At 46.4% G+C, this 27,907-nt stretch overlaps 1 protein-coding gene across 4 annotated transcripts in view; it reads right to left on the bottom strand.

The window, feature by feature from the left end:
• Window positions 1-27,907, bottom strand: part of GRHL1 (grainyhead like transcription factor 1) — a 50,714-nt gene that overhangs the window by 10,115 nt on the left and 12,692 nt on the right. For 3 of the 4 annotated variants that reach the window (XM_043917094.1, XM_043917091.1, XM_043917093.1), the window contains exons 7-12: window positions 27,632-27,743; window positions 26,545-26,639; window positions 7,195-7,353; window positions 3,224-3,311; window positions 1,803-1,942; window positions 714-751 (exon numbers count right to left, since the gene is read on the bottom strand). In XM_043917094.1, coding sequence (XP_043773029.1) covers window positions 714-751; window positions 1,803-1,942; window positions 3,224-3,311; window positions 7,195-7,353; window positions 26,545-26,639; window positions 27,632-27,743 — 632 coding nt within the window. The remainder of the gene's footprint in view (window positions 1-713; window positions 752-1,802; window positions 1,943-3,223; window positions 3,312-7,194; window positions 7,354-26,544; window positions 26,640-27,631; window positions 27,744-27,907) is intronic. The other variant, XM_043917092.1, reaches the window with a different exon arrangement.

Genomic DNA, 27,907 nt, shown 5'->3' with positions numbered 1-27,907 from the left:
AAACATACAAACCTAGACAGAGTATTAAAAAGCAGAGACATCACTTTGCCTACAGAGGTTCGTCTAGTCAAAGCTATGGTTTTTCCAGTAGTCATGTATGGGTATGAGAGTTGGACTATAAATAAGGCTGAGGGCCAAAGAATTGATGCCTTTGAACTGTGGTGTTGGAGAAGACTCTTAAGAGTCCCTTGGACTCCTCCAACTAATAAAAAAATTAAAAAAAAAAAAAAAAAAAAAGAGTCCCTTGGACTGCAAGGAGATCAAACCAGTCTATCCTAAAGGAAATCAGTCCTGAATATTCACTGGAAGGACTGATGCTGAAGCTGAAGCTCCAACACTTTGACCACGGGATTTGAAGAATGGACTCACTGGAAAAGACCCTGATGCTGGGAAAAGATTGAAGGCAGGAGGAGAAGGGGATGACAGAGGATGAGATGCTGGATGGCATCACTGACTCAATGCACATGAGTTTGAACAAGTTCCGGGAGTTGGTGATGGACAGGAAGGCCTGGCGTGCTGCAGTCCACGGGGTCGCAAAGAGTCGGACACGGCTGAGCGACTGAACAACCACCACCACCAAGGACTCAGGGGTGTTGGGTCACTTACTCTCCAGTGGCTCAGGAAAAAGCGAGTTCTTTGTACTGGAATTATTCTAGAGGTTTGAGAACGTTTCAAAATAAAAAGAATTTAGTAAAACAAAACATAAACCTTACCCTTCACCCTCCAGTTCTTCTGAGGCAATGGGAAGGACCTAAGACCAAGGGGAAAAAAAAAAAGATTGCTTTTCAAGCATATGCTAAAATATTTCAGACTTTAAACAAATTATTCCTAAAACGAAAGTAATTTGGAATGTGACCAATCTCACACAATGACCAGATTCTTAAAGATGTCTTGAACTCCTCCAGTTCAGGAGCTGGCAAACAACAGCCCATGAACTAAGTCTGGCCTGATGCCCGTTTATGTAAATACAGTATTTACTGGGGCACAGCCACGCCCATTCCTGGCGCAGTGTGTACAGTGATTTTGGCCCCACAACAGCAGAGGCGAGTCACAACAGAGAGCCCTCAACCCCAAAAGCCTAAGATGTTTATTCTTGGGCCCTTTACAGCACAAGATTACCGAGCCCTGCTCACCCTAGACTCGTGAGAAACTGAATACCCTGATAGTGCCTTTCCTGAAGAACGCTGCAAACACATCTGTCTGTCAGAATCTGTGTACAAAGCTCCTGGCGTACATCTCTGGGGCATCTACCTGAACTCAGGCGGAGGGCATGCTTTACTCTGCCCGAGTCCAACCTCCAATGAGCTTCTACTCCAAGAAGAGTGTGACTGCAGCTTTGATAAATTTCAGATTAGTGGCCGAGATTCGACCAAACACGTGCCTGTGACGGTCCCCTAACTGAAACTGTGAGGAGAGCGCTCAGACATCCTTCATCCTATTAAGGCTCCCACGCCTGGTATTCCTTTGGCTTTTCCCTCCTGTCCAGACCCATGGAAATGAAATTCACATGATCACAGACTCAACTCCACATGTTATTATTCCAGTGTCTTTTAAAGAGCTGAAGACACCAACAGATAACATCCATACAGAATTAAGTCGGCAGGTCTGGGGCTACGGTTCCACGGCAGTGATGCTTACACACAGCTGACTGTGAGGACGTCACGTCACCCGAACCAGACACTCCAAAGAGCTGACCCCTAACCCTGGCCAGACCTCATCAAGCTCTGGCTTCTGTTTGCCAAAGACTCTCCTTCTGTGGCCTGTCACCTCCTAGCAGCCACTCTGGGATCCGGGTTACCTACGTGAGCACCCCGCTGAAGGCCTGCAAAGTGCACATCGGGGATGAAGAGGACAGGCTGGGTGTCGAGATCAATGAAGGGCTTGAAAACCGTGATGTCCATGCGCTTGTGAGATGGAAGAAGCGGCACTTTGACGTCGGAAACTGAAAAAAAAAAAAAAAAAACACAAAGACACCATAGTCAGCAGCTTCCATTCCCAGACTGCAGGCAGGCTACAGAGCATCTTCCTTGTTTAAGAAACTTAAACTATAGCAGAACAGCAGATACAGGTCATGCTGCCTAAACTGCGAAAAATTACACTTAATGTATTTGCATTCGCACTAAAATCAATCGCACATCTTACCAAAGGCAGGAGAGAAAAAGGCATGTTTAAACACAAAGACACACATACACAGAAAGATCCAGAACAGAGGCAAAGCACGTGAAGTTTCTGCCTGAAAGGCTAAAACTTAACGATTGTATAAACATAATTTTTAGAGGTAATTTCACCCTGGCTCTCCTCATTAGATAATCTGTTCTGATAGTGGTGTACTCTTGACATCAGAACAGGCACCTCAACTCCAGACCTTCGTCTTCAGAATCGAACCCCAGGGAGGCGGAGAGACAACGTGACTGTCTAACTCTTTATTTACTGAATTACAGACTCCACCGTCCCCCAGCCCCTGGCCCTGAGGTGCTTAGCGATGAGCTGTCCGAGCCGCTGAGTGGCTCTCTGAAGGGGACATCTCCCGAGCTGCAGTGTGAGGCCAGCAGCAGAGCCCGGATGGGCATGCTCAGGCCACGTCTGCTGGGCGCCGGCCGTGCAGAGAGCAGGTGCGGCCGTCCGAGCTCCAGCCGCGCAGAGCGTGTGCCCCAGCTCCAGCTGTGCCGAGCGCGGGCTTTTTTCCTTCCTTTTAGCTGAGAGCTATGGGATTCTGTGAATATGAATGCTGGCCATATTAAAAAGGAAAAAGAAAAAAAAAAAAAGCTTTCCCGGCGCAACATCCAAACAGAAGCCCTATAGATTCTGCATATGTTAAGAATATCTGATAGAAGAACACCACGCTTATTTCAAATTGAGACAACCTGAATTCCAAAGGGTGTTACTATTACTCTTAAAAATCTAGGCCAGTTCCAATCTCATCATCAGCTATTCGGGTGGAACATGTGTTATTTGTCAGGAACGGGAGCCAGCAACCTGAACCAGAACTGAGGGCCAAAAATCGTCTGACCTCTGGAAAAACTCAGGACTCCTTCCTGGAGTTCCCTGAGCACGACTTAGTTCAGGCCCTCGTGGGGTCTTTGCTTCCTGGTTAAAGGAAGCAAAGCTATCACTTCACAGCAATAACAAGAAAATATCCCACTACGCTAGCTTCTGTTTACAAACTTGAGTTACTGTTGGAACGAAAAGGTCTAAAACGCTTGGCAGAAACACTTCTACTTACAGGCGTTCAACTGGGAGCTGGGGTCAGTGCACTTGCCTTTTCTTTTGCTTTGTTTTCGTTCTTCATCTCTGATCTTCCGTTCGGCTCCCTGGGTGGAGAGAAGACAAGACGTGGCTCTGTTTACTGACCCTCTTGAAAATGCTTAGCTCTTATCCTGACCTTCGGTGGGAAAATACCTCCTCTTTGGAGGTGACTGCTTTTTATACTCGTGGAGTTTATCATGGTAGTTTCCTCTAAAAAAGCCCTTTCTTAAAACTATTTTTAAACTAGAAAAGAATCACAGGGAAACACTCGTTTAAAAAACTAAGAGAGCAGAATTCCCCTCAACAATGGATGAGGCCAGGTCAAATGGAAGCCAAGAAAATCAGCTAACGTACTGCACACTGGCTTCCAAGACACAAGTGACTTTTCTTGTCGTCTAATAACAAGAAAATTGAGAGAAAAAAATACAAGCTGATCCCACTTTGAGTATACTGTCCTGTACAGTCAATGTGGTTATTACTGAAAACTGTGATTCTGTCCAAGGTCTTGGCATTGACTAAGTGATAGATCCAACCAACTATGACTCACAAGAGCAAATATTTAGCTAGAAATCTGTAGTCACTTAAAAGGAAAACTTTACTCCCAGGCCTACAAAGAGGATATACACACACGGTGCACGGAACTACACAAAGAACAGCAGTGCTGCACAAGTGGACCCACGTAGGAACAAACACAACCTGAAATCAAGCAAGTAAGCAAAACGAAAACAAAATTATTCATTAGCTATTTTGCTTGACTTACTTGCATTTATTTCTAGATGGTGCAGATTTGTTTACAATGTTATTCAGGTTCCCTGGTAGCTCCACGGTAAAGAATCTGCCTGCAATGCAGGAGATCTGGGTTTGATCCCTGGGTTGGGAAGATCCCCTGGAGAAGGGAATGGCAATCCACTCCAGTATTTTTGCCTGGAGAATCCCACAGACAGAGGAGCCAAGCAAGCAATAGTCCATGGAGTTGCAAGTGAGACACGACTGAGTGAGTAGCACTTTTATTTGTTAAAGAACTGGTTATTCACTCTTCAGTAAATACCTTCCCTGACAGCAAATAGTGGCGATAAAAATCATCCAGTTGATTTGGCACGATTATACAATAAAACCACATTTTAAAATATGGAATGAAAAACCACCTTCTACATTTATCGATACATCACTAATGTATCAGTACACACAAACTTGCCCATCACCACTGCTACGTGACACTGATGCAAACACTACATCCCTGACGGAAAAGAACAGGCGATGGTCACCAGGCTCCTCGCCGTTACTGTCTGGGGTTATTCTGGGTCTTGCTCAGTTCCTTCTGATGGTCTAAAAATAACTCCATGTCAAAGTCTTTGTACCCCAAGGACGGGAGCCCGCCAGGCTCCTCTCTCTGTGGGATGTCCCAGGCAAGACTACTGGAGTGGGTTGCCATTTCCTTCTCCAGGGGGATCTTCACAACCCAGGTATCAAACCTGAGACTCCTGCCATTAGCAGGAGGGTTCTTTACCACTGGGCCATCAGGGAAGCCCCCAGACCTGCCTAGCAGACCTGGAAGATCCAAGAGAAGACCTGGAAGATCCAACTGTTTCCAAGAAGGTTCGCCAGATCTCAGGATAAGGCTCAGGAAGACTGACAGCTGACAGGCACACCTGATAGCCAGCAAGGTCAAGGTCACAGCCTTTGGTGTCCTCTGAGATCCCAGGAGCCAGGAAACCCCGAGTGTGGAGGAGGATGGAACCACTGCAACAACCCAGAACTGACACGGGAATCCATGGCTAGGCTACCAAAGCCACGGTCCATGTGCTAAGAAAGCCTGTGGGAAAAACTGAACGTGGTAAGCAGAGTCTTGGAAGACATAAAATAGATCCAAACTGACCTTCCAGAGATGAAAACTACACAGGCGGGACTGCAGCAGTGTGGGCAAGACACAGGGAAAGATGGTTAGCACAAGTGAAAAAAAAAATTTTTTTTAATTAAATGGATAAAACTTTAACCTCTCCCTACAATTTTTAGGAAAAGGACATGATAACGATCGTTTTTCTTTGGGCTCTAAGGAAGAATGTGGCATGAAGAAAGAAAATCTGAGTCAGGGTCAGAGACCTCTGCTCCAGAGCAGATGTGACTTGCCACCAGTTAAGATGCAGCATGTGAGAACGCGGAGGGCAGGAGCGGGGGAAAGGAGGAGGAATGAGGCCCCTAAGAGATGCCCACGTCTGATGCCCAGAGCTTGGGCCTCCATTGCTTCTACAGCAAGAGGAGGAGGCTGGGCTGACTGCAAGACAGGGAGAGTCACAAGTGTCCACACAGCGGAAGAGCCAGAGGAGGAGGAGGCAGGATGGCTCACAAGGCAGGCGGGGCCACGAGCCAAGAACTGCGGGCAGCCCTAGACAGAGGAAAGGCAGGGGAACGGGTTCTCCATGAGACTCCAGATGGAATCAGGCTTCTGGCGCCCTAACTTTTGCCCAGTAATACTTGGGTCAGACTCCCTGACCTACAGAACTGGAAGATGACAGACGCGTGTCGTTTCAAGCCACTAAGTCTGTGGTCATTTGTCAACAGCAAATTAGAAGACTAATACAACTGATACAACATGACAAGTCACACGGCAGGTACTCGATAAACATCACTGGACCTGCCCTCTGGACCTAGAAGGTCTCAGGCTCACCCCCTGGAGCCGACGCAGTGCTCCATGCACCCAAAGCACATGTCAGGACACCAGGCCTCTGATGGCAAATTCACTTCCGGGTTCTTAGCACCTTCTAAAAAAATCTTCGTAACACAGAGGTTCAAACAGGATGAAAAGAGGAGACTGGCAAGAAAAAAAATACAACCCAGGATTTCTGAGTGGGAAAAGTCAGAGTCATCTTCAATCTTAGTTCAGTGGACAGTTCTGCCCCATTCTGGAGGACACTACTGTCTCCAATCCCCAGGGCACCAGGGACTACCAGCTTCTTTCTGGATTTAATCCAGCTGAGCGCTGCACCCGGCAAAAGTGCCCATCGATCTCCAGAAAACAAGGAGTCACAGCAGAGGAAAGGAATGACACTGACATCATGTGGGCCCGTGCTCTTGCTTCCCACCCACCTGCTGCTGTCAGCAAGAATCTGAAGCTCACCTTCCCCTGCCTCAGTGAGCTGCCGGACAACCTGCCAAACAGCCTGGAAGGAGGTGTGCCAGTGACGACGCAGACCGGGGGGCCTCGGACACAGAACTCGGGAAGAGCTCCACCTCCAGGCCACTGCCCGCAGGCCCCTGCAAGCTGAGGGCCCGCCTGGGACTGGGCGCAACGTCCCTGCATCCCACCTGTCAGGCACGCCCGACAGAACGCGCTTATCCTCCCTTCTGGTTTTTCAGTCAAAAGGAGATTAGTTTTCTCTCCTCTATAATGTGACTTTGCATGGCTAAAACATGAACTGCTAATTTAAGATCAGCTTTTTTATATTATCAGCAATACATGCTTCAGTTCTGTTAGTTGCTCAGTCGTGTCGGACTCTGCAACCCCATGGACTGCAGCACGCCAGGCCTCCCTGTCCATCACTAATTCCCGGAGCTCGCTCAAACTCATGTCCATCGAGTCGGTGATGCCATCCAACCATCTCATCTTCTGTTGTCCCCTTCTCCTCCTGCCTTCCATCTTTCCCAGCTTCAGGGTCTTTTCAAATGAGTCAGTTCTTCCCATCAAGTGGCCAAAGTGTTGGAGTTTCAGCATCGGCATCAGTCCTTCCAATGAATATTCAGGACTGATCTCCTTTAGGATGGACTGGTTGGATCTCCTTGCAGTCCAAGGGACTCTCAAGAGTCTTCTCCAACACCACAGTTCAAAAGCATAACCACTTCTCCAACACCACAGTTCAAAGTCCTCACTGGACTTAAGTACAAGGAAGGCCCTGGTCTTTTCCTATGAGGAAGGGTGTATTCTAAGTGTCCACATCCAGTTGATGGCCTTACCTTGTCACAGAAGACCTTTATCTGGCAGTATGCCCGATGCACAGGCTTGTTGCTGCGGTTGTTATAGCTATAGGTGTCAATCTGGATGTTCAGAGGCAACCCCTTCACACCCTTCTGAGAAGAGAAGTCTGTGCTCAAGCAGTTCACAGAGATGAAAACCTGCAAACCGAAGAAAAGGTTCCGTAAGCAACAGGCACCAGCAGTAACCCTTTGCACAGCTGGTAAAAATACTAATGCCATGGAAATGATTCAGATTATGCTTGAAACGAGAGTTCGTCTTCCCATTTAAAAGAAGTTTGTTTTTTTTTTTTAAGGGGTAATAAGGGGTTAATTTAAAACCACTTTGGTCATAGGAATGACAGCTTTGACCCCTGTCAATTCTCCTCCCAGAACACTTATTTAATAATCGGAAGGTGGATGAGGCCGGTTGTCCTTCTTGACGTCATCTTTAAATGTTCCAAGGGGCACAGGTGCTCTTTGCAGCTTTTTGAGAGCCTGTTGCAAACTCTTTGGGGATCTGCCTGCATTTGTGTCTATACTGTCTCCTAGGATAACCTGTAAAACCTATGTTCCAACATCCTGGAGTTTATGAAATCAGTGAGTCACATGATTGAAGTGGCACTGAAGGATGTTACTCAGAGAGACTCAGGTCTACCCTGTACACAAGCATGAACATGCTCAGGCCCCCCCCCCCCCCAATGTCTGTGAGTCTGGATTTTAACCCCCCCATAGCCGGTCCACAGGTGTTTGAGCTCCCAGTCAATGCTTTTGTTTTAGAATTTATTTCTGATGCATAAGCACCACATGGTGGGTATTACTGGAACTACAGTTTTTAAAACAGCCTGGCACATTTCGAAGGCCCCACACCCTTATTCTAGATTCCGGCCGGTCCATGAGGTGACAACCTAGCAGCCCTAACAACTAAACCCAGCCCTAACTACTACACTGGTGCAGGCTGCTTCTGGCTAAAGCAAGACCCAGAAAGAGAGAAGTTTAAGTCACAAGACAGGGAAAACCTATAAGATGGTAATAAGAGAGTAGGGAGTGTGGACAGAGTGCAAGGAGAAAAGACAGTCACGAGGACAAACAGCGCTCTCCAGAAGGTATGCAGGACGCCGAAGCAGGGTGTCTACGCCTGCTCTCGTCCACGTACTGCTTACAAGTAGAAGAGACCAAGACACCCTGAAAAGACTGAGGACTTGTCCATGTAAACAGGTGGAGCGGTCGTCACTCCCCTCACCCCTCCGCTCGGCCTCGCCCACTGCCCGCACCAAGGATGCGCCGGCGGCGTGGCCCTGCCCCAGCTCCATGCTGGCCCCTCGTCCTCCCGCTGACCCGTCCAGGCCCCCCACGGCTCCTCTCTGCTGCTCTGCATCTGAACGTCCAACCCCAGGCCCCGCTCCTGGAGTGTCTGCATTCGGCCCGCACTGTGACACAGATCCCGCAGCACGGAGCTTTACACACGGGCGTGTAAGCAAGCCTCACGCACAGGGTCTCGTGTCCCCACCACTACCTGGAGGGACTGCTGTCCTCCGCTTACAGGTGAGGCCTGGACAGACCTTTAAACTGTCCCCCGCATAGAGAGCAAAGGGCTGGGAGTCATTTCCAGGTCTTTCTGCCTCTATTCCCTACGGCTTCTCTTTCCCAAAGCAGCTTCCCCCCTCACCCCAAATTCAGGAAACTTCTAAATTGACACAAGACGATTATACAAGTAATATTCCATTTTAGCCAGTTACCTCGATAATATCCATTAAGGCAATTCCCCCCACCGGCCCACTTGTGATGGTGTATTGCAGTTTTTTTTTAAGTGTGTAAGTTTTTTTTTGTTTTTTTTTTAAGGAGGACCACTGCTCTACAATATTGTGCTGGCCTCTGCCACACATCAACATGAATCAGCCACAGGTACACATATGTCCCCTCCCTCCCGAACCCCCCTCCCATCCCCCACTCTTGGTTGTCAGAGAGCACTGGGTCAAGCTCCCTGGGTCACCCAGCACACTCTCACTTGCTGTCTCTTTTACATATGGTAACGTGTATGTTTGCACGCTGTGTTCTCAATTCATCTCACTCTCTCCTTCCCCTATTGTGTCCACCAGTCTCTTCTCTGTGCCTGCGTCTCCACGGCTGCCCTGCAAATAGTTCCATCAGTACCATCTTTCTAGATTCCATATGCATCCAAACCAGCTATTTATCCTAGACGATCCCCTGGATTTTCTTTACGACCTGGAACGGTCTGCCATTTTTAGATATGTATGTTTTGTGTCCCAAGTGAAAGTGAAAGTCGCTCAGTCGTGTCCAACTCTTTGCGACCACAAGGGCTGTCCACGGAATTCTCCAGGCCAGAATACTGGAGTGGGTAGCTTTTCCCTTCTCCAGGGGATCTTCCCAACCCAGGAATCAAACTGGGGTGTCCCACACTGGAGGCGGATTCTTGACCAACTGAGCTATCAGGGAAGCCCCAAACTAGATAGTAAATACTCAGTAGGCTAGGTCCATTTTCTCCATTTGGCACCTTTTTAAATAAAAACTTTCTACTTTGTGTTGGGGTCTAGCTGATTAACAATGCTGTGACAGTTTCAGGTGACAGTGAAGGGACTCAGCCACACATACACACGTGTCCATCCTCCCCCAAGCCCCTTCCCACCCAGTCTGCCACAGAACGTCGAGGAGAGCTCCATGAGCTGCTGGCACCTTTCTTAACTCTTGGCACGGTTTCTGATCTAGTACTGCCTTATCCTGCCTATCGTATTTTTCTTTCTGTTTACCTAATTTTCAGTATATGAGCAAATTGCTCTAATTTCTTAAATACATACATCTAGATACACAGGCAAAAGTAGCACATGTGAATTTCAGATCTACAGAAACTCAAGGCTTTGACTTCATATCTTTTCATATATGTTTTTTTAAGAAAACATTTCACATGCAACCTGTAAGTCCAACTTGAAAAGTTAGTCTATGGAATAGATGAAACAAGGACAAATAGAATCGCAGACAGAAAGACAACAGTTCATGCAAACAACAGAACACATACAGTAACCAAACAGTCACATTTTTTATTTTACAACTCGGTAGAAAATCTAAGCTTTTCTCTATCACTCTAGGCTGCAAGGCTCAATTCCTAACTCAGAAACAGCTGCCTGGGAAAACTACACTTTACCCTCCACAATTCCAGGAAGTCTTTGCCCCAAAGTGATATTCCCTTTAAAAGAGGATTTCACGGTAATCCAGCCTAAAACCTAACCTCCCCTGGCTTCCCAGCATCAAGTTTCTATTCAGAGCAGAAGTAAGCAGGCGCCAAATCCCAGGGTCAGTATAAACACGGAGGCTTCAGAGAGACACCACTCTCCCTGCCGTTCATGACCACTTGCGATCACTTTCTTGTGTATGTTCTTCTATCTTTTATCACCGACTCTTTCCAAACCTGGCAGTTTTCTACATGGAATCAGAGAGAGTGGACAGCATCCCTAACTCAGCATTAAAAAATGCTACCTTGTCTCGACAGATATGCAGACATACTGGTAAAAGGTGAACAGCATGTGCAGTGTCTGATCCAAGAACACAAAGTTCAGAGTCAGTGGGCTGAAGGCCCGCAGGAGAAAGACGAGGGCGGCATGGGAACACGCCGGACAGTCACGGGGACAGCCGGCCCTCAGGGGGGGCATGCATGCTGTGTCTAAGCCTCAACCCAAGGCTGACAAGGGGGCAAGATGCAGTATGTACGTCCTAGCAGGCGGTAACGTGGTCAACAGGAAAGGCTCTGGTCTGAAAATCAAAGCATCCAGTGTTGGTTCCAGCTCCGTCACTAACTGTGCTGTGACATGGGCCAGGGTCCACTGGTCAAGCACAGGGCTGTTGAGACCACCCCTAGCTGACTCTTCACTGCAGTGCCAGGTTGGTATTTACACTGAAAGACGATGAACCCTACATTCCTACTCTGTAAGTCTAGTAACAACAATTTTGTGTAACATGTTGATCAATCAACTTTTACATACCATACTCTTAAAAAGAGTACCATGTAAGGTTGCCACTTAAAGCAATCATACTAACTACTTGTATAAAATTAAGAATCTTGTACAACACTGTTTCTCAAAGTGTGGCCAGAACATCAGCCTGCCTGAAATATGAGCGCTGGACACCCTGACTCGCCTGGAAGTCCAGGCCATCAGCCTGTACCGGAGACCGTGGGGCCGCCCCTGTTGTTCCTGCTCCCACCGGCCCGGGGTGGGTTTTGGGCTTGAGGACGGTTTCAGGTCCTCTCTGGTCATTCTTGTGATTGGCCAAGACAAAACCACTGCTGTCAAGTAATTAACTGTTTACAAACTTACACACTTTGAGCCCTAAAAGAGCTCCTTAGGCTCCAAAACTCTGAGGTTAGTAAAACAAGTTCCAATGTATGATTTCCTTTCTTTAAGAAGTTCAGATGTGCTTACATGTGTTTATATGTATCCCATTAGGCATTTTTATATATAAAAAAAATTTTTTTACAGAGATACAGTCCTATCAAATAATAATATTCATTTAATCAATAGAAAGATAAAGATTAAAGCATCTGCTCAACCTTACTATTCAACAAGGTCATGCAAATCCTCAAGAATTCCTAGTTTAGAAGATAAATAGATCAGAGAAGAGTGTCTGTCAGACTGTACTTCTTATGTTTATGTGTGATGTTTGGTTTTCACAGGGGCTGACGTGTGGGGATGGGTTGTGTGTCTGGATGGGGGTGTCAGGCTGACTGCTGGTGTAGTCCCCAAGGAGGACAGAGACCAGCCTTTCTGTTCCTGGGGCTGGGATAGAGCACACGCTCAGCATGCAGGTTTTTAACAAGAGAAGGAAAATGTAGAGAGAGGAGTGAATAAACACAACCAAGATACATGAAGGCGTTCTCAAGTATTCATCTAAACCAGGAGTGGGCTAACTTTTTCTGCTGAAGGGTCTGATAAGAGTTTTTGCCTTTGGGCCAAATGCAACCATGCAGCTCTGCAGTGATGGTGCTAAAGCCGCCGCCACAAACAACATGTGAGCAGAGGAGGGCGGTGGTATCTTGAAAAAACTACTCATGTGAACAGGCTGCTGGATGGCCAGGGCCTGAGGGGCAGTCTCCAAGCCGCTGGGACGTAACTGACCTTCACCTCACCACAATGTGGGAAACAGTGAGGAAATGTCAGGCCCTTTTTGTGACTCAGCATTTCCACTTTCCACACAAGTGGCCTCCTGAGAAGACAGGCGCTAGGGACGTCTCGCCAGTGTGACCTCTCCCGGGGACCCTCCCCCTCTATCAACGCAGCCCAGGCTCGCCGAGGGGACTCCACCAAATCCTGAGGGAGAAGCACGGTGTCAGGGAACCTTTACTTAGGAAGGTGACACTCTTTCATCAGTGGCACCCACGACAGGGAGATGGCAAATGTACGAGACAAGACAGAGCTCTGCCCTGGGTCCTGGGGCAGCAACGAGACGGTGCGTTCTGTTCCTCACCCGCGTCAACCCCAGGGGCCGGTTCTACCTGGCGGTTTGGCCTTAATTTGACCTTGGACAACAGGCCAAGTCACCCACGTCTGGATAAGACAGACTGTTCAGACCATTCTCACTGTGTAGAGAAACACTTTCTATAATGAGATTACAGGAAAACACCACTATCTGCTAAAGAAGGTGGGAAAGAGAAAGATGATCTATTACACATCCAATCCCTCCTCTATAAAACACAAGTATGTGTGCATGCACACAGATACACACAGATACACACACTTTAAAAAGTCTTAAATCTAAAATCTGAGAGTAGGCTGAATGATACACAACGTCCCTTCTTCAGAATGATGTAAAGATCTTTAAGAACTCAAATAATGACCCTTTCTCTATTTTCATATTTCCTTACCACTGATTTAGAGGAAAAGTTAGATTTTATTCAAATAATTGGAACATAAATCTTAAAAGATGAACAATCAATGTCCCCATCCAAAATCACTAGAGAAAAAGAAGAAAAAAACCTAACCACATACACACACACACACACACCCCTGCTAAATTAGGTGGAAGATGCTTGGCAAGATTCCTCTTTCAATGTCCAGCCCATTTTTCTAAGACAGTTCCTCATTAGAGGCTGAGAATTCATGAATTTAGAACTTCTCAAAAAATCTAATTTTGTTTTCATGTACTTAGAATTTTTCAAAAGATTTAATCTTGTCCTCAAAACGCAGTTGGAAAATGAAAACAAGAGAATAAAGAATTGCATCATCAAAAAAAAAAAAAGAATTGCATCATCGAAGAAGTAACTTGCATAGGTTTTTTTTTGTTCCAAATGTTGACAAGCACAGAACCAACAAGCAATCAGACCCTGAGCTAGTTTACGATGATTTTCCCAGGAAGCACTATGGCAGCCACACAATAGAGCTCACCAGCCAGCTGCCGTGCCCACAGCCAGCCCTCAGATGAAAGAAAGAGAGGAGGGAGGAAGAGGGAACCAGTGTGCTCAGAAGACAGCTGCGGTCAGCACTACACGTTCCAGTAGGTGGAGAGAGTGCGGCTGAGAACAGATTTTATAAACTCCCAACTCGCCTGCTCTTCGGGAGCTTCATCATCTATACCACCAAGTGAGACATAATTCCAGAAAACTTACTGACTCTCTAGTCTAAAGGGAGTAGTCAGATGTGTGAGCTGAAACAAGTGAATTTCATTTGTAGGGAGAAGTTCTAGAAATATTGTTCATCTACCTAATTCACAGAAAGAAAGCACTAACAAAGTAATTAGAATTCATAAGGCGAAAGTTACAAAAATTATAAGCAGTTTAGTCAAAAGCTGAGTGATGAGACTAACTTAAATATGTTATAATAGGTTAATTTGCATAAACAAAAAGGCTGTTTCTTATCCAAAATCTACCACAACAGTCATACTCACTCCATATTACTCTTCGCATACAAGGAAAGAAACTGAGAGCCAGATAATATAGTTTCAATTTTTTCCCCACTGATTTAGGTGAAATTTTACCCACTATCGTATGACAATGACATTGCTGCTATGCTGGTGAAAATCATTTCCTCTGACTTTCATAGTATGGTTTTCTTAATGAGAGGAAAGAAAAATTTCAAAATGTGAACCTTTAGATTCAGTGAGAACATTCTGAACCACCCTCATGACAGCTTGGATCAAGTTTTCTTAATTAAACTTTTTTTTTAAGGAATAAACTTTTCATTTTAAGGGCTCCAATTTTTACATTATGATAAAGTATCAAAGCAACGCTCATAAGTGAGAGGTGAGAGGTGAGCCACGTGACGTCACCTCGGTGACGGGGACAACTAAGAGCTTAGAGAAAAGGCTTGAAGGAACGGACCTGAGTTCTCAAGGCCTCCAGTATGCCAGCTCCACACTATTCTAGTTCCGCACCTCCTTCACAGGACTTTTTATGCACACTTTGGCAGGGGGGCGGGGGGGTCTTATTTTTGTGGCTCAGCTGGTAAAGAATCCACCTGCAATGCAGGAGACCTAGGTTCGATCCCTGGGCTGGGAAGAGCCCCTGGAGAAGGGAAAGGCTACCCACTCCAGTATTCTGGCCTGGAGAATTCCATGGACTGTATAGTCCATGGGGTTGCAAAGAGTCGGACACGATTGAACGACTTTCACTCACTCAATTTATGATAACCTTTATTTCATTCTCTACTGACATCTCTCTTATGACTAAAGACCTAGTAACAACTGAAAGGGCTTCTCTGAGATGCGTTTCCCCAGCTGCCCCCAGAGAATCGCAGCTCCATTTTAGTATCTATCACATGGTAGTTAAGTAGCCTCCCTGGACCCCTGGGGCCTTTTTCAGGCCAAGGGCCTCTGCACCCATCACTGAGGTCATGGAAAGGAAGGGACAAGAGCACCAAACAGGCCACCTTTACCGAATCCCTTGTCACTCTGTCACCCTGTGAGCGCTATAAGCCAATGGTCCCCTACTGCTCGACGATCTGAGATGGAGCTGATGTAATCACAATAGAGAGAACATGCATAGTAAGTGTCATGTGCCTGAATCACCCTATCCGTGGAAAACCCTCGGAACTGGCCCCTGCTGCCAAAGGGCCCAGGGACCGCTGCTGTAAGCCCCTTGATGGCAGGGATTATGTGTGATCCATTAAAAACAATTTTTTTCCCAGTGTTTAGTATATTTTTTGCATTTCTCCTAACTGGTGCTGAATTAAAAACTGTTAATAAGAGACAGAAAAAACATAGGTAGATACAAAATCCACTAGATACAAAATCCACCTATTAGCTCCAAATTTTAACAAGTTTCAAATCCTAACAAAACTTTAAATACATGTAACAGTGCCCTGCCCTGTGTTTTTGTCTACACACAACCAAAAAAAAAAAAAGCTAATATAAATTTACATAAATTAACCCACCTTTCTTCCAATCCCTAGGAGAGGACTGTCTAAACAATAAAATGGACACAAATCAGGAAATGAAGAGACAGCCTGCTTCCCTGACATTAGGCAACCACCGAACACCAGGATCACTACAGAACCTTAATCATTTATTCTTACTCAATGGCATTCAATCACTCACCTCTGCCTATGTGATAGACTAAATTCCTCAGCAGTCAAAAGCTGCCTGTGATGCAACCCCCCTGTCCAGCTGTGTTTCCTACCACCTACAGCATGTTTCTCAAACATGAATAATACATACATCCTTTTTGATAGAGAAAAAAAAGTTCCTTGCCCCCTAAGAACATATCCAATCCTAGTCTGAGAAATAACTACTCTATTCAAACAGCTGAATGCATAATGTTTGACCACACAGTGCCCCCAGGGACTCACCTGGCCTGTGTCTGGCTCTAACTTAACATCTAAGCACAAACACTAGCGATGAAACCTCCTGGCAGCAACTGGCCACCAGAGTATACCTGTGAATTTAAAAAGTCTTATCACTGAATTAAAAATGCAAAGAAACTCCAACCCTGATCTCCTCAGTCCATAGCCCCCAAGGGTTTGAGACAGCTTGCTTAAAGGGTGACTCCAAGGTCCTCACTCGGGCAGGACAGGGCCTTCAGGGTCTGGACTCACCGCCTCACCCCACCCCTCACTCGCCTTGGGTGTCAGGTTCTGATTTGAGCTCTGCACTCACTCACATCACAGTCACAGGCTCATTCTGGGCTCTGAACACTTGGCTCATTCCTAACTGATCTTTAGGACTCACTCAAGCGTCGCCTAAGGGAACCTTCTCTCATCTTTGTAAGTTCTACTCTTTTGGGTTTACTTCTATGACTGCACATGCTAGAGTAGCAACCTTCTCCACTAAATTCTGAATTTCCTGAGAACTGGGCCATGTTCCACTCAGCTTTACACTCCCAAAGCATCCTGGCAGTGCCTGGCCAATAAGAAAAAAAAGCATTCACTGAATGGATGACCCCCAGATTCCTAAAGTCCAGCCAAACAAAACTACATGCTGCTATGATATGTGAGTTACATTTGCTGTACTCTGACAATGTAGCTCACTCTGGCCCTCAAAACAACCTCTGAAACTGGCTCTCTTCTGCCCCCAGTGCACAGATGAGACTTTGCAAGGTTAGGTAACTTGTTGCCCAAGTTCACAGGTTATTCACATTCACATCTTTTTTCCAAGCACAGGTGAACACTGAGGTCATCTTTTGAATCCAGGACATCAAGCGGTCTTTCATACACACTGGATATTAGATAACCATAAAATGAATGACTACATATACCCCTCAATCTGGAAAAAGATCATGGAATTTCGAGGCTTAATCATACACAGAGAGGGACAGATATGGTTAAGTTCTAGGGCAGGGGTAAACCCACAAAGTGAGCTGTGAGGTGACTGTCTACTGTACTGATTTGCTTTTACACTTTAAAGTATTATGTACAGTGACATCTTTCCTTTATAGCAACTGCAGGTACCTAACAGTGGGGTGTGATAATTAGGCATGTGATCCCCTCACACGGAGCTTCGTGTCATACTGACAGGGTGGTAACGTCTACGACTTTCTTACAAGATTCGAGCATCGCAGCAGCTAAGTCCTGGGGCTGCTTCCCGTGCTATAATACATCACAGCACCTCTGCAGACTGAGCCGTTGCAGGTGCCTCTGAAATTAACAGGAGCTACTCTGGGGGCAGGAATAAGGGAGAAGAAAGGTCCCATCAGATGGCCTTTGCACAAACACTCCGCAGCCACCATCTCTCAAAGCACAGTGCCCGGTGCTGTCTCTTTCATAAAGCCTTCGCCTCCCTTAGCTGAAGGGACCCCCTTAACCTGGAAACCTTGGGAGCATTTTTTAAACCTCATTTATGACCTGTACATCACATAGAGAGTGTCCCCTCTTTTGAGGACAGGCTTTCTGCTTACACTGTTTTTCACTCCCTCAGAGTGATCCTAGAGAGAAAAGCACAAGGAATAATTTGCTGAATGAATGGACCACACCGTCCACACAGTAGCAACAGATTAACTACCTTGCGTAGAATTTCCTAGAAGGCTGTTAGAAATGAGTTAAAGGGATTGATAATAACATAAACAATTTGTCAAGGGAGAATGGTGCTTTCATCTTTGAAGTTAAGACTGTACACAGTAAGAATTTTGGAAAAGCATCAGCCTGCTGGGCTGAGAGCATGCCTGATCAGAATTCCATGTGGGTCACTGTGAATTAAGTGCTCATTCAGACAGTGCAATGGAGGTCTAACTGCCTGATAAATACACGCAAGAAAAGAGAAGAGATCTAATAGAAGAAGGAAAAGAAAAAGAGAAAAATGGGTTGATTTAACTATGGAAGATGCTTCAGAAAGCTGATAACCAAAAAATGTCTTATATCCCAAGAATGCACCTCTCCTTGTTGCGCTCCCCAGAAATATTTACCTTGAACATGAGCATCACCTGGCTCAGAATCTGGCTACTCAACACCTTAACTCAAGAGAGACACAGCATCCAGTTGTGGCTCAGGCTCTGAAGAGTCAGGCAGTAAAAGACACACGGGACACAGATGACAAAGCCAGAGCCAAGACCTACGCCTCCTGCACAAATCTGTGCTCTTGAAATCACAAGGACACAGGGAACACAGAAAGCCTGAAGAAGTTCCTAATAGAAAACTGTGTGTTGCAGCAGAAAAACAGGGGAAAGAGTGACCCTCAAGGGGCTGCGAGCAGAAGGTTCTTTTTTGATCAGGTGGCATGAAATCAAAGGTTCCTATATTCCAAATCAAACAGGGCTTCTATGCCCAATTTCCATGTGACTTCCTGTTAACTCATGAGACTTAGCTGATGCCTCGGCCCCGCTAGGCAGTGGCAGCCCTTGTGGGTATTGTCCCAGCTGCCTCTAGGAGTCATTACTGCTTTAACTCATTCTAGTATTAAATTCAACTCATTCTAGTATTAAATTCAACTTAGTCAAAGAGATCATATTCATAATCTCATTCCTGGGATGTAACTGATCTGCTAAGTTGAAAGCAGGAATCCTAGAACAAGCTTTCATTTAACACATTTCCATATCAGTCAAAAAAAAATCACCTGAAAATATTTCTATGTCGCTTTTCTTAGTTAGAAACCTCCTGACAAATTAAATTACAACGTGAGATCAACAACATAGGTTTATTCTCACCCCAAATCTAACAGCACTACTTCAAGATAACAAAATCCCCAGTTTTCCAATATGTGTATAGGGAAGTTACGCCAGCTGAAACCAATGGAGTAGGAAACGGTTTAAAGGAAGGAATCAAAGTCCAAGTCTAATCAGACAGGAACATCTATTGAGTATTCTACAGCAGACACTTAATCTTCAACATTCCCTCTCCCACAACTGGGTGGGGGAGCCGGTGGGAAACCCAAACCCAACAAACTCTGATTATCTTAGTTCTGCAGGAGCCTAGTTGCTCCCCTGCTTACTCCCGATGCACAGGCCTAATTAATTAATTACACCCCAGAAGGTCTCAGAGGCTGAGTCACAGCCCGAGATGCAGAGTCCCGCTCCACCACTGATTCATCAGCTAATCCCAGGAAAGTCACACCTCCCCACTATGCTGATGACACGTGGGGAGTAAAAAGTCCCACTACAGAATTAACATCAGCATGAAACAAGAGCCTGCAAACATGCGACCAGTGTGTGTGTGTGTTCTTTCTCAGACGATCAGACGGCCATCAGGAGAGGAGAGAAAGAACAGGAAGGCTGGGCCGTGAGGGGAGGGGTGTGGGGAGAGCAAAGCACTGACTTGCAATCTTCTGCCAGCAACGTGGGGCGTCTCCCCAAAGACAACACAAGGGTCTAGTCATCGCCCCGACTGCAGCCACAGCGCTGCCTTCCCACGCCGCCCACATGTCAGCTTTGGTCTCTGCAACAGATTGCAGAGAGCTGGGAAAAGTCCCAAAGACAAAGAAAGAGAAGGAGAGAGAGAGAAGCTCCCTGGAGGCGCCGGCAGGCCGTCTTCCCTCTGTCACGTCCTACAAGCAGGGGCTGGTGAACCTAAGGACACTTGGCAGAAACAGAGGCTGGGCACCTGTTGTCCCAAATAAACAGAATGATTGTTTGAAATGCGAAGATCTGGATGCAGGTGCGAAGCAAGGCAATCACGGACTACAAGCCAGCATCTCTAGTACAGAGCTCAGGACCGGAAGCAGATGGCCACAAGGGCAGGCTTGGCCAGCAAGCTGACTTCCAGTCAAAATCTAGAATTAGACACTGGAACTTTTCTTTAAAAAGCTAAAGAAAAAGGGCCTAACTGGGTAATTAACATAGAGTCCACTTATATTTACTAGCAGATCTGGAGTCTCGCATGAAGAAGACCTGCCTTATAAAAAAGAAAAAAAGAAAACTTTAACTCCCATGTCCTACACTGCCCCCAAATCTCTATTCCAGGTAAATTCAGTTACGACTAATAATGTCTGGGCAGAGTCAATCCTCTCTGGCTGAAGTGACAGACTCAGAATACCACTTGAGATGGAATTTCCAGGAAGGACCCAGGAGCAGGCGGGTTAAGGTGACAAAGTGTCAGAGAAGAAAGCTCGAGAGACAAGTTCACAGATCGTGACCGCGGCAGGGCGGAGGGAGGGGAAACTCTGACCCGCCTCGCTCCAGAGAGACGGAAAAACAAGTTCAAGTGACAGCACTTTTTCATAGCGGCTGACACGGTGCCTCAAACCCGTTTCACAAGAGGCAGGTTTCACTACCAAACCGAGGCTTTCTTCAGCTGCCAAGTGTCTCCCTCGTCCAACCAAAACCATCACGGCCTGGCCCTCACCCGCAGGCGTGTGCGGCGATGAACGTGTGCTTTTGTTACCTGCAGGTTCGGAAGGCCCACTGGGAATCGGCGCATTTGGTCTCACCATGGGGCTGACCTCCTGCCCAGACACTAGGATAACACGTGAAACGCTTCCAGCCCAGGTCCAACAACCCTCGCTCTAAAAAGAGAAACCTCCCTCATAGTCAGACCCAGGGCGGTCTCTTCAGAGTCAGCTTTCCAACTGCAAAGTCAAGAATTCATCCCGTATCAGCTAGTGAAAGGCATTCCCCACACATTTCCATTTCGGGAAAATTTCTCATCACTTTCAGTTCTGATCAAACCACAGCTCAAAGACTATTCATTCCCTGTAGAGGAGAGTGACTTTCTGGGACCAACATTTTTTATCTTTCACTTTAATAAACCAGTACTTTCCAACTGCACGGAGTAGAAAGAGGGTCAGCTCAGAAGCCCCCAGGCTCCCTTGGTTCCTCTAGGGTCTAAAGACAGGATGCTCGGAGAGTCCAGCCGCATCTGGCTAGACTCTGAAAGTCTCGTACCTTCATTTAAAAAGTAACAATGCTTCCTGGCTTCCTCCAGTATTTAGGCCAGGGAAGATACACTTGTTTGAAATCTCCTGCCTACACTTAATTGCAATCGCAAGTAAGACATCTGACTCACCTCTCCCGCCTCCCGCCCATTCACACTGGAAATTTCAAGTTGAGAAACAAACCAAACCTGCCCCATGCTTAATGCAACCAGGGGTGGCAACACCTTCTTTTACTGGAGCGCTTGCTGGGTGCCTCACCAGGATGGAATCTCTCTAAATGCAAGCAGTAGGCTCAGTCCAAACAAACTAAAGACTACTCTCATGATGAATTCCAAATATTATGCTTAGATGAAACAACAAACTGTTATTACACTCATAAACCTGCATCCCACAAGCACACACAGAAAGCCTTAAGTTCAAGTCACCAGCACGGGTCCACCCCTCTGTCATCCCGCGGCAGGAATGCCGTAGCCCTCTGCTGAGACAGGGCACAAAGGGAAAGACCTCCGTGCTCCAGCCCAACCCAGGCTCTCGGTGCTCCTGGGGGGCTCTGTGCTCCACTCCAGTCCTCTTTACTTCATAACACGAGCCTCTTGGTGACATAGAATACATTTAGCTCAGAAGGACAACCCAGCAGAACGCCTTGGCGTTTCTCCTGAGAGCTGGCACATTAGAATTCAAAGCACACAGCGCTCTCCCACGAGGGAGAGGATGCTCCGATCTGGTCCTATCTCTTATCTGCGGGCCCCGGCCCTGCCCCGAAGGTGAACCGGGCAAGGGAACTGAACCAGGAGGAGACGAATGGCATGTTGAAACAGGCTCTGACCACCCCTCTCCCAGAGATGAGATCCTGCCACGAGGAGAGGAAGGCGCAGCTCCATCTGCCCGTGAGAGCCCTCCTCCCACCCGACCCCGAGCGCCTCCTCCTGCGGGTCCGATGAAGACATCAGGAAGCATGGCCCACAGGACGGACTCTTCCGAGTCTTCGGGTGGTTTTCAGCCATGAAGGCAAAATCCAGGAAAGAAACCCAGACTCCACACCTACTCCTCCTCTGACGGTGCTCACTCCAGCAGGAGCTGAGGTGTGTGTCTGATGGCAAACTCTTCACTGTTAGCGTTTAGAAGATGAAATTGTGTGATCGGCAGCTGCACCCCAACCCACCTGGCAGTAAGGCTTTAGAAGTCACCTCTGGAAAAAAACATGTGAGATAGTCCACCTCCCTGGAGTTTCATCACATCTTTAAAAGCTATGCTCCATACCCAGGAGCTCAGAGCACATATAGACGATCAAAGCAACCCTGAGCTCTGTTTGCAGTGTCTCCTGCGTTCTTTCCCACTTCCTACACTGTCCAGTTAACTATAACCCAAGTATGTCCTGTCCCACCAGCACGACCCCTTCCTGCCAGTGGGGCTCCGCTGGACGCCAGGCTCCCTCAGAACTGGCTGTCCTGTGTCACTTAATTCCATGTGGGGGATTTTTGGTTTATAATTTCCACTCCTCTGGAGGCAGACACCACTCATCCAACAATCAGTATAAACTGTTTCCTTGTAGCAAAAGTGCTCTACTTTTTCTACCAAGGCAATCTGTATTAGTGAATCCATAACGCCTCTCTATTAATAATTAGGGTTGACACTTTTAGATGTCTCCCCCTGCCAGGACCACTTCCTGTCCATTTCAAGGTGGAGATGCCTGCCTCCTTGGGTGATCTCACCTGGATGACAAGGAGCAAACGTCTTCCCACCTGGAGGAATGAGCGCCTTTTCCTGGGTACTGGGCAGGTGGCAATGCCCGCTAGGTGCCAACACAGGGAAGGCCCCTCAGCACAGTGCCGGGCCTAAAACTGATACTTAGACAAGTTAATTCTCTCCCCCTAACTTCTTTTTTCCTCTATTTATTTTAGATCTTCAGGCTTTGAGAGGCCCTTACTTCGTATCACTATCCAAATCTCAATGCTCTTATAAACTCCTAGATCTATAGTCCAAGCAAAAAAATTAAACCTTGTTCCAGGACATGAAGGCTATCCAGAACGACTCACTTGACTGGAAACACGGAAACTGGTGCAGAACAGATAACCCCAGCCAATAAGTTATCTGTGTCTCCAAAGTTCATTGGTGAAGTTTCATTTCCTTAGAAACATGATGCTATATTTAGGATCTCAGGCCACAAAAGCCCATTTAACCCCAATATACCTGAACTACAACACCAGTGTTTTCAGCCAGGATGGAGCACTGGGCCATGGGCACAGCAGGTGGCTGATATTTGGAGGATAAAGTTATGAATTCTTGGAACTAGGGGCAAGGGGCACAGTTGGCTTTGGATGAAATCTTTACAGAGCCCAAGTCTGTGTTTATCTTCCTCCCACATTCCTTTACATCTCCCCCCGACCCCTGCAGCAATCTCCTAATCCTCCAGGGACCAGTGCCCTCCTACCTGACAAATTCTAAACTCCACCAGAGCGCCCTGTTTTAATGTTTTGCAGGGAACCTCTTCTCCCTACCAAAATTACCTCAAGCATATGATCTCAGTCATAAATCAGGAAGGAAGAAATCTGATGAAGTCATTTCTCAATGAAGTGTGAATGCCAGACAAACTTTAATTTGTCTGGGTACTCCTGACTCTTGAAAAGATGCATGGCTACCTAAACAGACCTAACTTTGTGTGGAGTACAGAAAAATGAACGAACTGGGTCTAGACACAGGAGAGACCAGGGCTGCCACGGGGGCTTGTTTCTAAGACATTTCTGCTTTTCCAAGCAACTTCCTTTTCCCCTGATGTTTTGAAGTCTAATAAACTTTTTTTAAACATAAATTTCATCATTTCTTTGCATTTCCATGGTAACAGCAAGTACATGCTTACATTGGTAAGAGAAGTTTGGACAGGGACAGGAGAAGATGAGTCTAGCTTAGACAGGGCTTTCCCCAAACTAGAACCTAAGCCAAGGTGCTCAAGATTAAACCGGATGAGTCCTAAAAACAATCATCCCTGAAGAGCAGTGGAATCTACAGAGAAGATGCTCATGTTGACCCTGGGCTAGAACTCTGGTCTTACTCCTCCTGGCGTGGCAAAAAGGGTATATGTTAGGTATCTTTTTTTAAAAAAGTCAGGGGAGAAAGGAATGCCACATGTCTCCAAGAAACCCTATGTTTGTGGGGGAGAATGAACTGGAATTAAGCAACAAACATGCATCCTAAATCAGAACAAGAAAGTGGGATGATTTCAGAAACTGAAGTTCAAAAAAAGCCACCTGTACAGAATTCTGCATGTCCATCTGTTCACGCTAGTTACCCTGGGGCATCCATTACTTCAAGTGTAAAGACAGAAAATATTAACTTGGCCAGGGGAAGCAAAACATCTACAGACTTCATTCCAACAAACGCTTGAAACTGATGCCTGATACCGCTTCAAAAGGCAGCAGCCTCATTAAGAAACGACACCAGCACCATCCAGGAGCTGGCAAAGGCTGAAAAAAATCAAGTCCGCGCAGGGGTCTGGAAGGGGAAATGAAACTGAATTTACCTACATCAATTAACAACGCTATTAAGACTACTTAGGGACACGCCTCCGACAATACTGCTCTTTAATACAAACATGCTGAAGGCCTTCAGAATGAAACCAGCCATTATCCCCACCCGTCAGCTGGGCTTTCATTACTCCCACCCTGAAGAGTGACACCGAACAAACAAGCCGCCCTGCCCACACGTGGGGCCTTTCCATCAAGAGCTCCCTGCACCCCGACAAGCGCCTGCTGAGTCCCGATGACACCCCAACGAGCTGGCCACCGCGAGGTTTTCATTCTCCAAGGGGAATGGGGTGGGGGGGAAACTGAGCCGGTGAATCAAGGGACCAACCCGAGATCATAGATAAGTCAGAAAAGTGAGTTCAGGACTTAGGGGTGCTTGATCAGCTCTTCCGCAATTTCCTCACAGTCCTTCGTGGTGATCAGGACGGACTTCCCTGGTTCAACGACAGAAGCACCCGGGGGTGGGTGGGCAGGGGCACAGGGCCCACTCTTCCTATAGGCTGCCTGCACACCGAGCCCTATTATGGCATCTCATTTCAGAATAACTGCAACAACTATATAAAGTGGAAAGTTCATTTTCCCTTCTACTAGCTTCTCTGCAGTGTTTGTTCCAAACTCTGGGATAAGCAGCCTAAAGACGTTTGCATAGGCTGGAGGTGGTCAGCGGGAAAACCTTGGGGCAACTACAAGAACTTAAGCTTCCTAACAGACTGGGGGACCCCACTGACTATACCTTGCACTCTTAAGACGCACCTTTACTTTAGACAATAAGAAAGGAAAGCAATTGTAGTACAAACTTAAAACGGGTCTCAAGAATCCAGTCAGAGGATTTTTTACAAGCAATAGGGCGGGAAAAATTAAACTCTATCATATTTAGTACTTACTGTAGTGTCTTACTCCGCAACTGCTAAAGTCTTGTTGAATAAATAAAAGAGAAGTTGAGAAAAAACAGGAAGGTGAGGATAACTTTGAAGGTGGACCTTGATAGAGAAAAGTATTCTTACTACTGCCACAAATACTAAGATCAATCTTACGTTAACAACTGCCCCAAAATTCATGTTTCCACTATGTTACCTGAGCTCCCAAACTTTAAAGCAATGAAAAGAAATAGCGGAACACTGTTCAGTTCAGATGCTCAGTCACATCCGACACTTTGCAACCCCATGGACTGCAGCACATCAGGCTTCCCTGTCTGTCACCATCTCCCAAAGCTTGCTCAAACTCACGTCCATCGAGTTCATGATACCATCCAACCATCTCATCCTCTGTCGTCCCCTTCTCCTCCTGCCTTCAATCTTTCCCAACGTCAGGGTCTTTTGCAATGAGTAATGATTAATATTTTATACTAAAAGAAAAGAAGACTGTGGGAAGGGCAGGAATCATTTTAAAATATACTTAGTTTTTCACAAAAGGTACTAAAACTTCCAAATGACCATCTGAATTGGAGGCAGTTCTTCACTTGTCAAAGCCCAAGAGAGAAGAACCGTAACTAACCAAGTTGCCTTCACAAGGCATCAACATGAGACAGAACCTGCTGATGACAACCTATAGAAACTCCCCCAGCTTCATAGCCCTGTTCCGACAACCCTTACAACACGCCTGGAGGAGGGAGCAGAAATGGATTAACTCCACTTCACAAAGGAGGAAGCAATGCCCAGGCTGAGGAGTCCAAACTGAAGCCGGGTGGTGGCTGCCAGCCCTGCCAGGGCCCCGCTACCCAGGACACGGAGGGTCCACCAAGACTGTATTTTGGGGAGGAAGAAAGAACAGAAAGGGGAGAGGGATGGTTTTAGAACATCTGGGAAGATGCTGTGCTTCCAGAAAATGTGCACTAACGAAAAGGCAGAAAGTGAGACCCAGCTGGCTAAGGAACAGGACGCGGGGACAAGTCAAGGAGGGGACTGTTTATTCTCCTGGAGTCCCGTCCTGCTCCAAGCCCCTCAGGACCACGGCTGTGACCTGCCTTCCTAGCCCCGCCTGGTCTCCCTCCTCCATAGCAAAGGAGTGAAAACGAGAAAAACTGCGCAAAAAAAAAAAAAAAAACAGCTGTGAAATCACCAGGCCCCTCCCACTCCTCCAGGAGCTGGTAACCTACCTTTGCTTCATCGTTAATGTCCCAAGTGAAAGAAATGGCATTATAAGCGATCTCCTCAATGTTGCTGATGGTATTGAAGCTTTCTTTGTAGTCAGCTGGGTGAGCGATGAGAGAGAGAAGTCATGACTTCCAGTTTCCAACGTGAGATTATACAGTTATTATACAGTGAGATTATACAGTTCACTGTAAGGTTCAGCTTTTCATATAATCATTGTTGGATAATTTAAATTAATATTTTGTTGGGTTGAAAGAAGTTCAAAGAAGGTAGAAAAAGAATCACAGAATCTTTTTCACAGAGGCAAGCTTAGATGTATTTAATTTTATCCCATTCTGTCAAAATTAGGACATTTAGGTCTAAAAGGTTTAAATAACTGTCCCAAGGCCACAGAACTAGTCCAGAGAATCAAGACTGGAACTTGATTCTTTTTATACTTCTGAAAGAGAACATGAACACTTCCAAAGGCAAAGAAAAGAAGTAACTCAAAGATTAAGAGCTGTTCTGTGACCTAGACAGTGGTTTCACATGAAGGTCACGCTCACATCAAGAACAGGATTTTCACTAAGCTACTTGACAAAATACGACGTGCGTGGATCTGCTGTTGTACCGCGAGTGATGATGAATCTCTGGGTGTATTTACAGACAGAAGAGACTTGCAATGCAGCTCAGCGTGCACTAGCGAAGACAGTATGTGTTACTGCACAAGAGCAGTATTTTCTTTTACTTGTTGGTTCTTTACCTCCACCTTACAATTATCTCCAAAAACTTCAGAATGTCTTAAAGACATCATCCCTCAAAAAGAATCTGTAGGCTGGAAAGCAAGACGCTCTTCTGTGAGCCAGGCTCCGCAGCTCCGGGCCCCGGCGTCACGTGGGAAGCCTCTGCACGGGGCACCTGTCCTCATGAAGGAAGTAACGTTAAGAGCACCGATTCCAGGAGGCCAAGGACAGGGTTTGGAAGGGAGCAGTGGCTGGCAGAAAAATTCAAATGCGTTCGGCAGGAAGCTGATCACTGCCAAAAATAACTGGATTTAAAAAAGTCTGGACTCGAGCGCCTCTGGGAATGGAAGCGAGCTCCGGGGCTCCTTACCTATGTCAATACACCTTTGTTTTGCCGTGTGCTGCCGTGAGTGCCAATATTTCCAGTGCCTCAGCTGGTCTTCTCTGCTCTTGTCCTCAGCAAAAACCACCATGATCACACTCTGGGAGAGAGGAAACGTTACCAGGTAAAGACACTATGGGCTGAGTATCTTTCGGAAAACCTAGTTTTTTGATTTTGCAGTGAATTGAGACGGCAATTTTATGATACAAATGAACTTACAAAACAGAATGAGACTCATAGACTTAGAAAACAAACTTCTGGGTG

Source organism: Cervus elaphus, chromosome 11 (assembly GCF_910594005.1).
Source record: "Cervus elaphus chromosome 11, mCerEla1.1, whole genome shotgun sequence".
Classification (NCBI taxonomy): domain Eukaryota; kingdom Metazoa; phylum Chordata; class Mammalia; order Artiodactyla; family Cervidae; genus Cervus; species Cervus elaphus.
The sequence above is the reverse complement of the archived record's forward strand: the minus strand, read 5'-3'. Positions and strand labels throughout refer to the sequence as shown.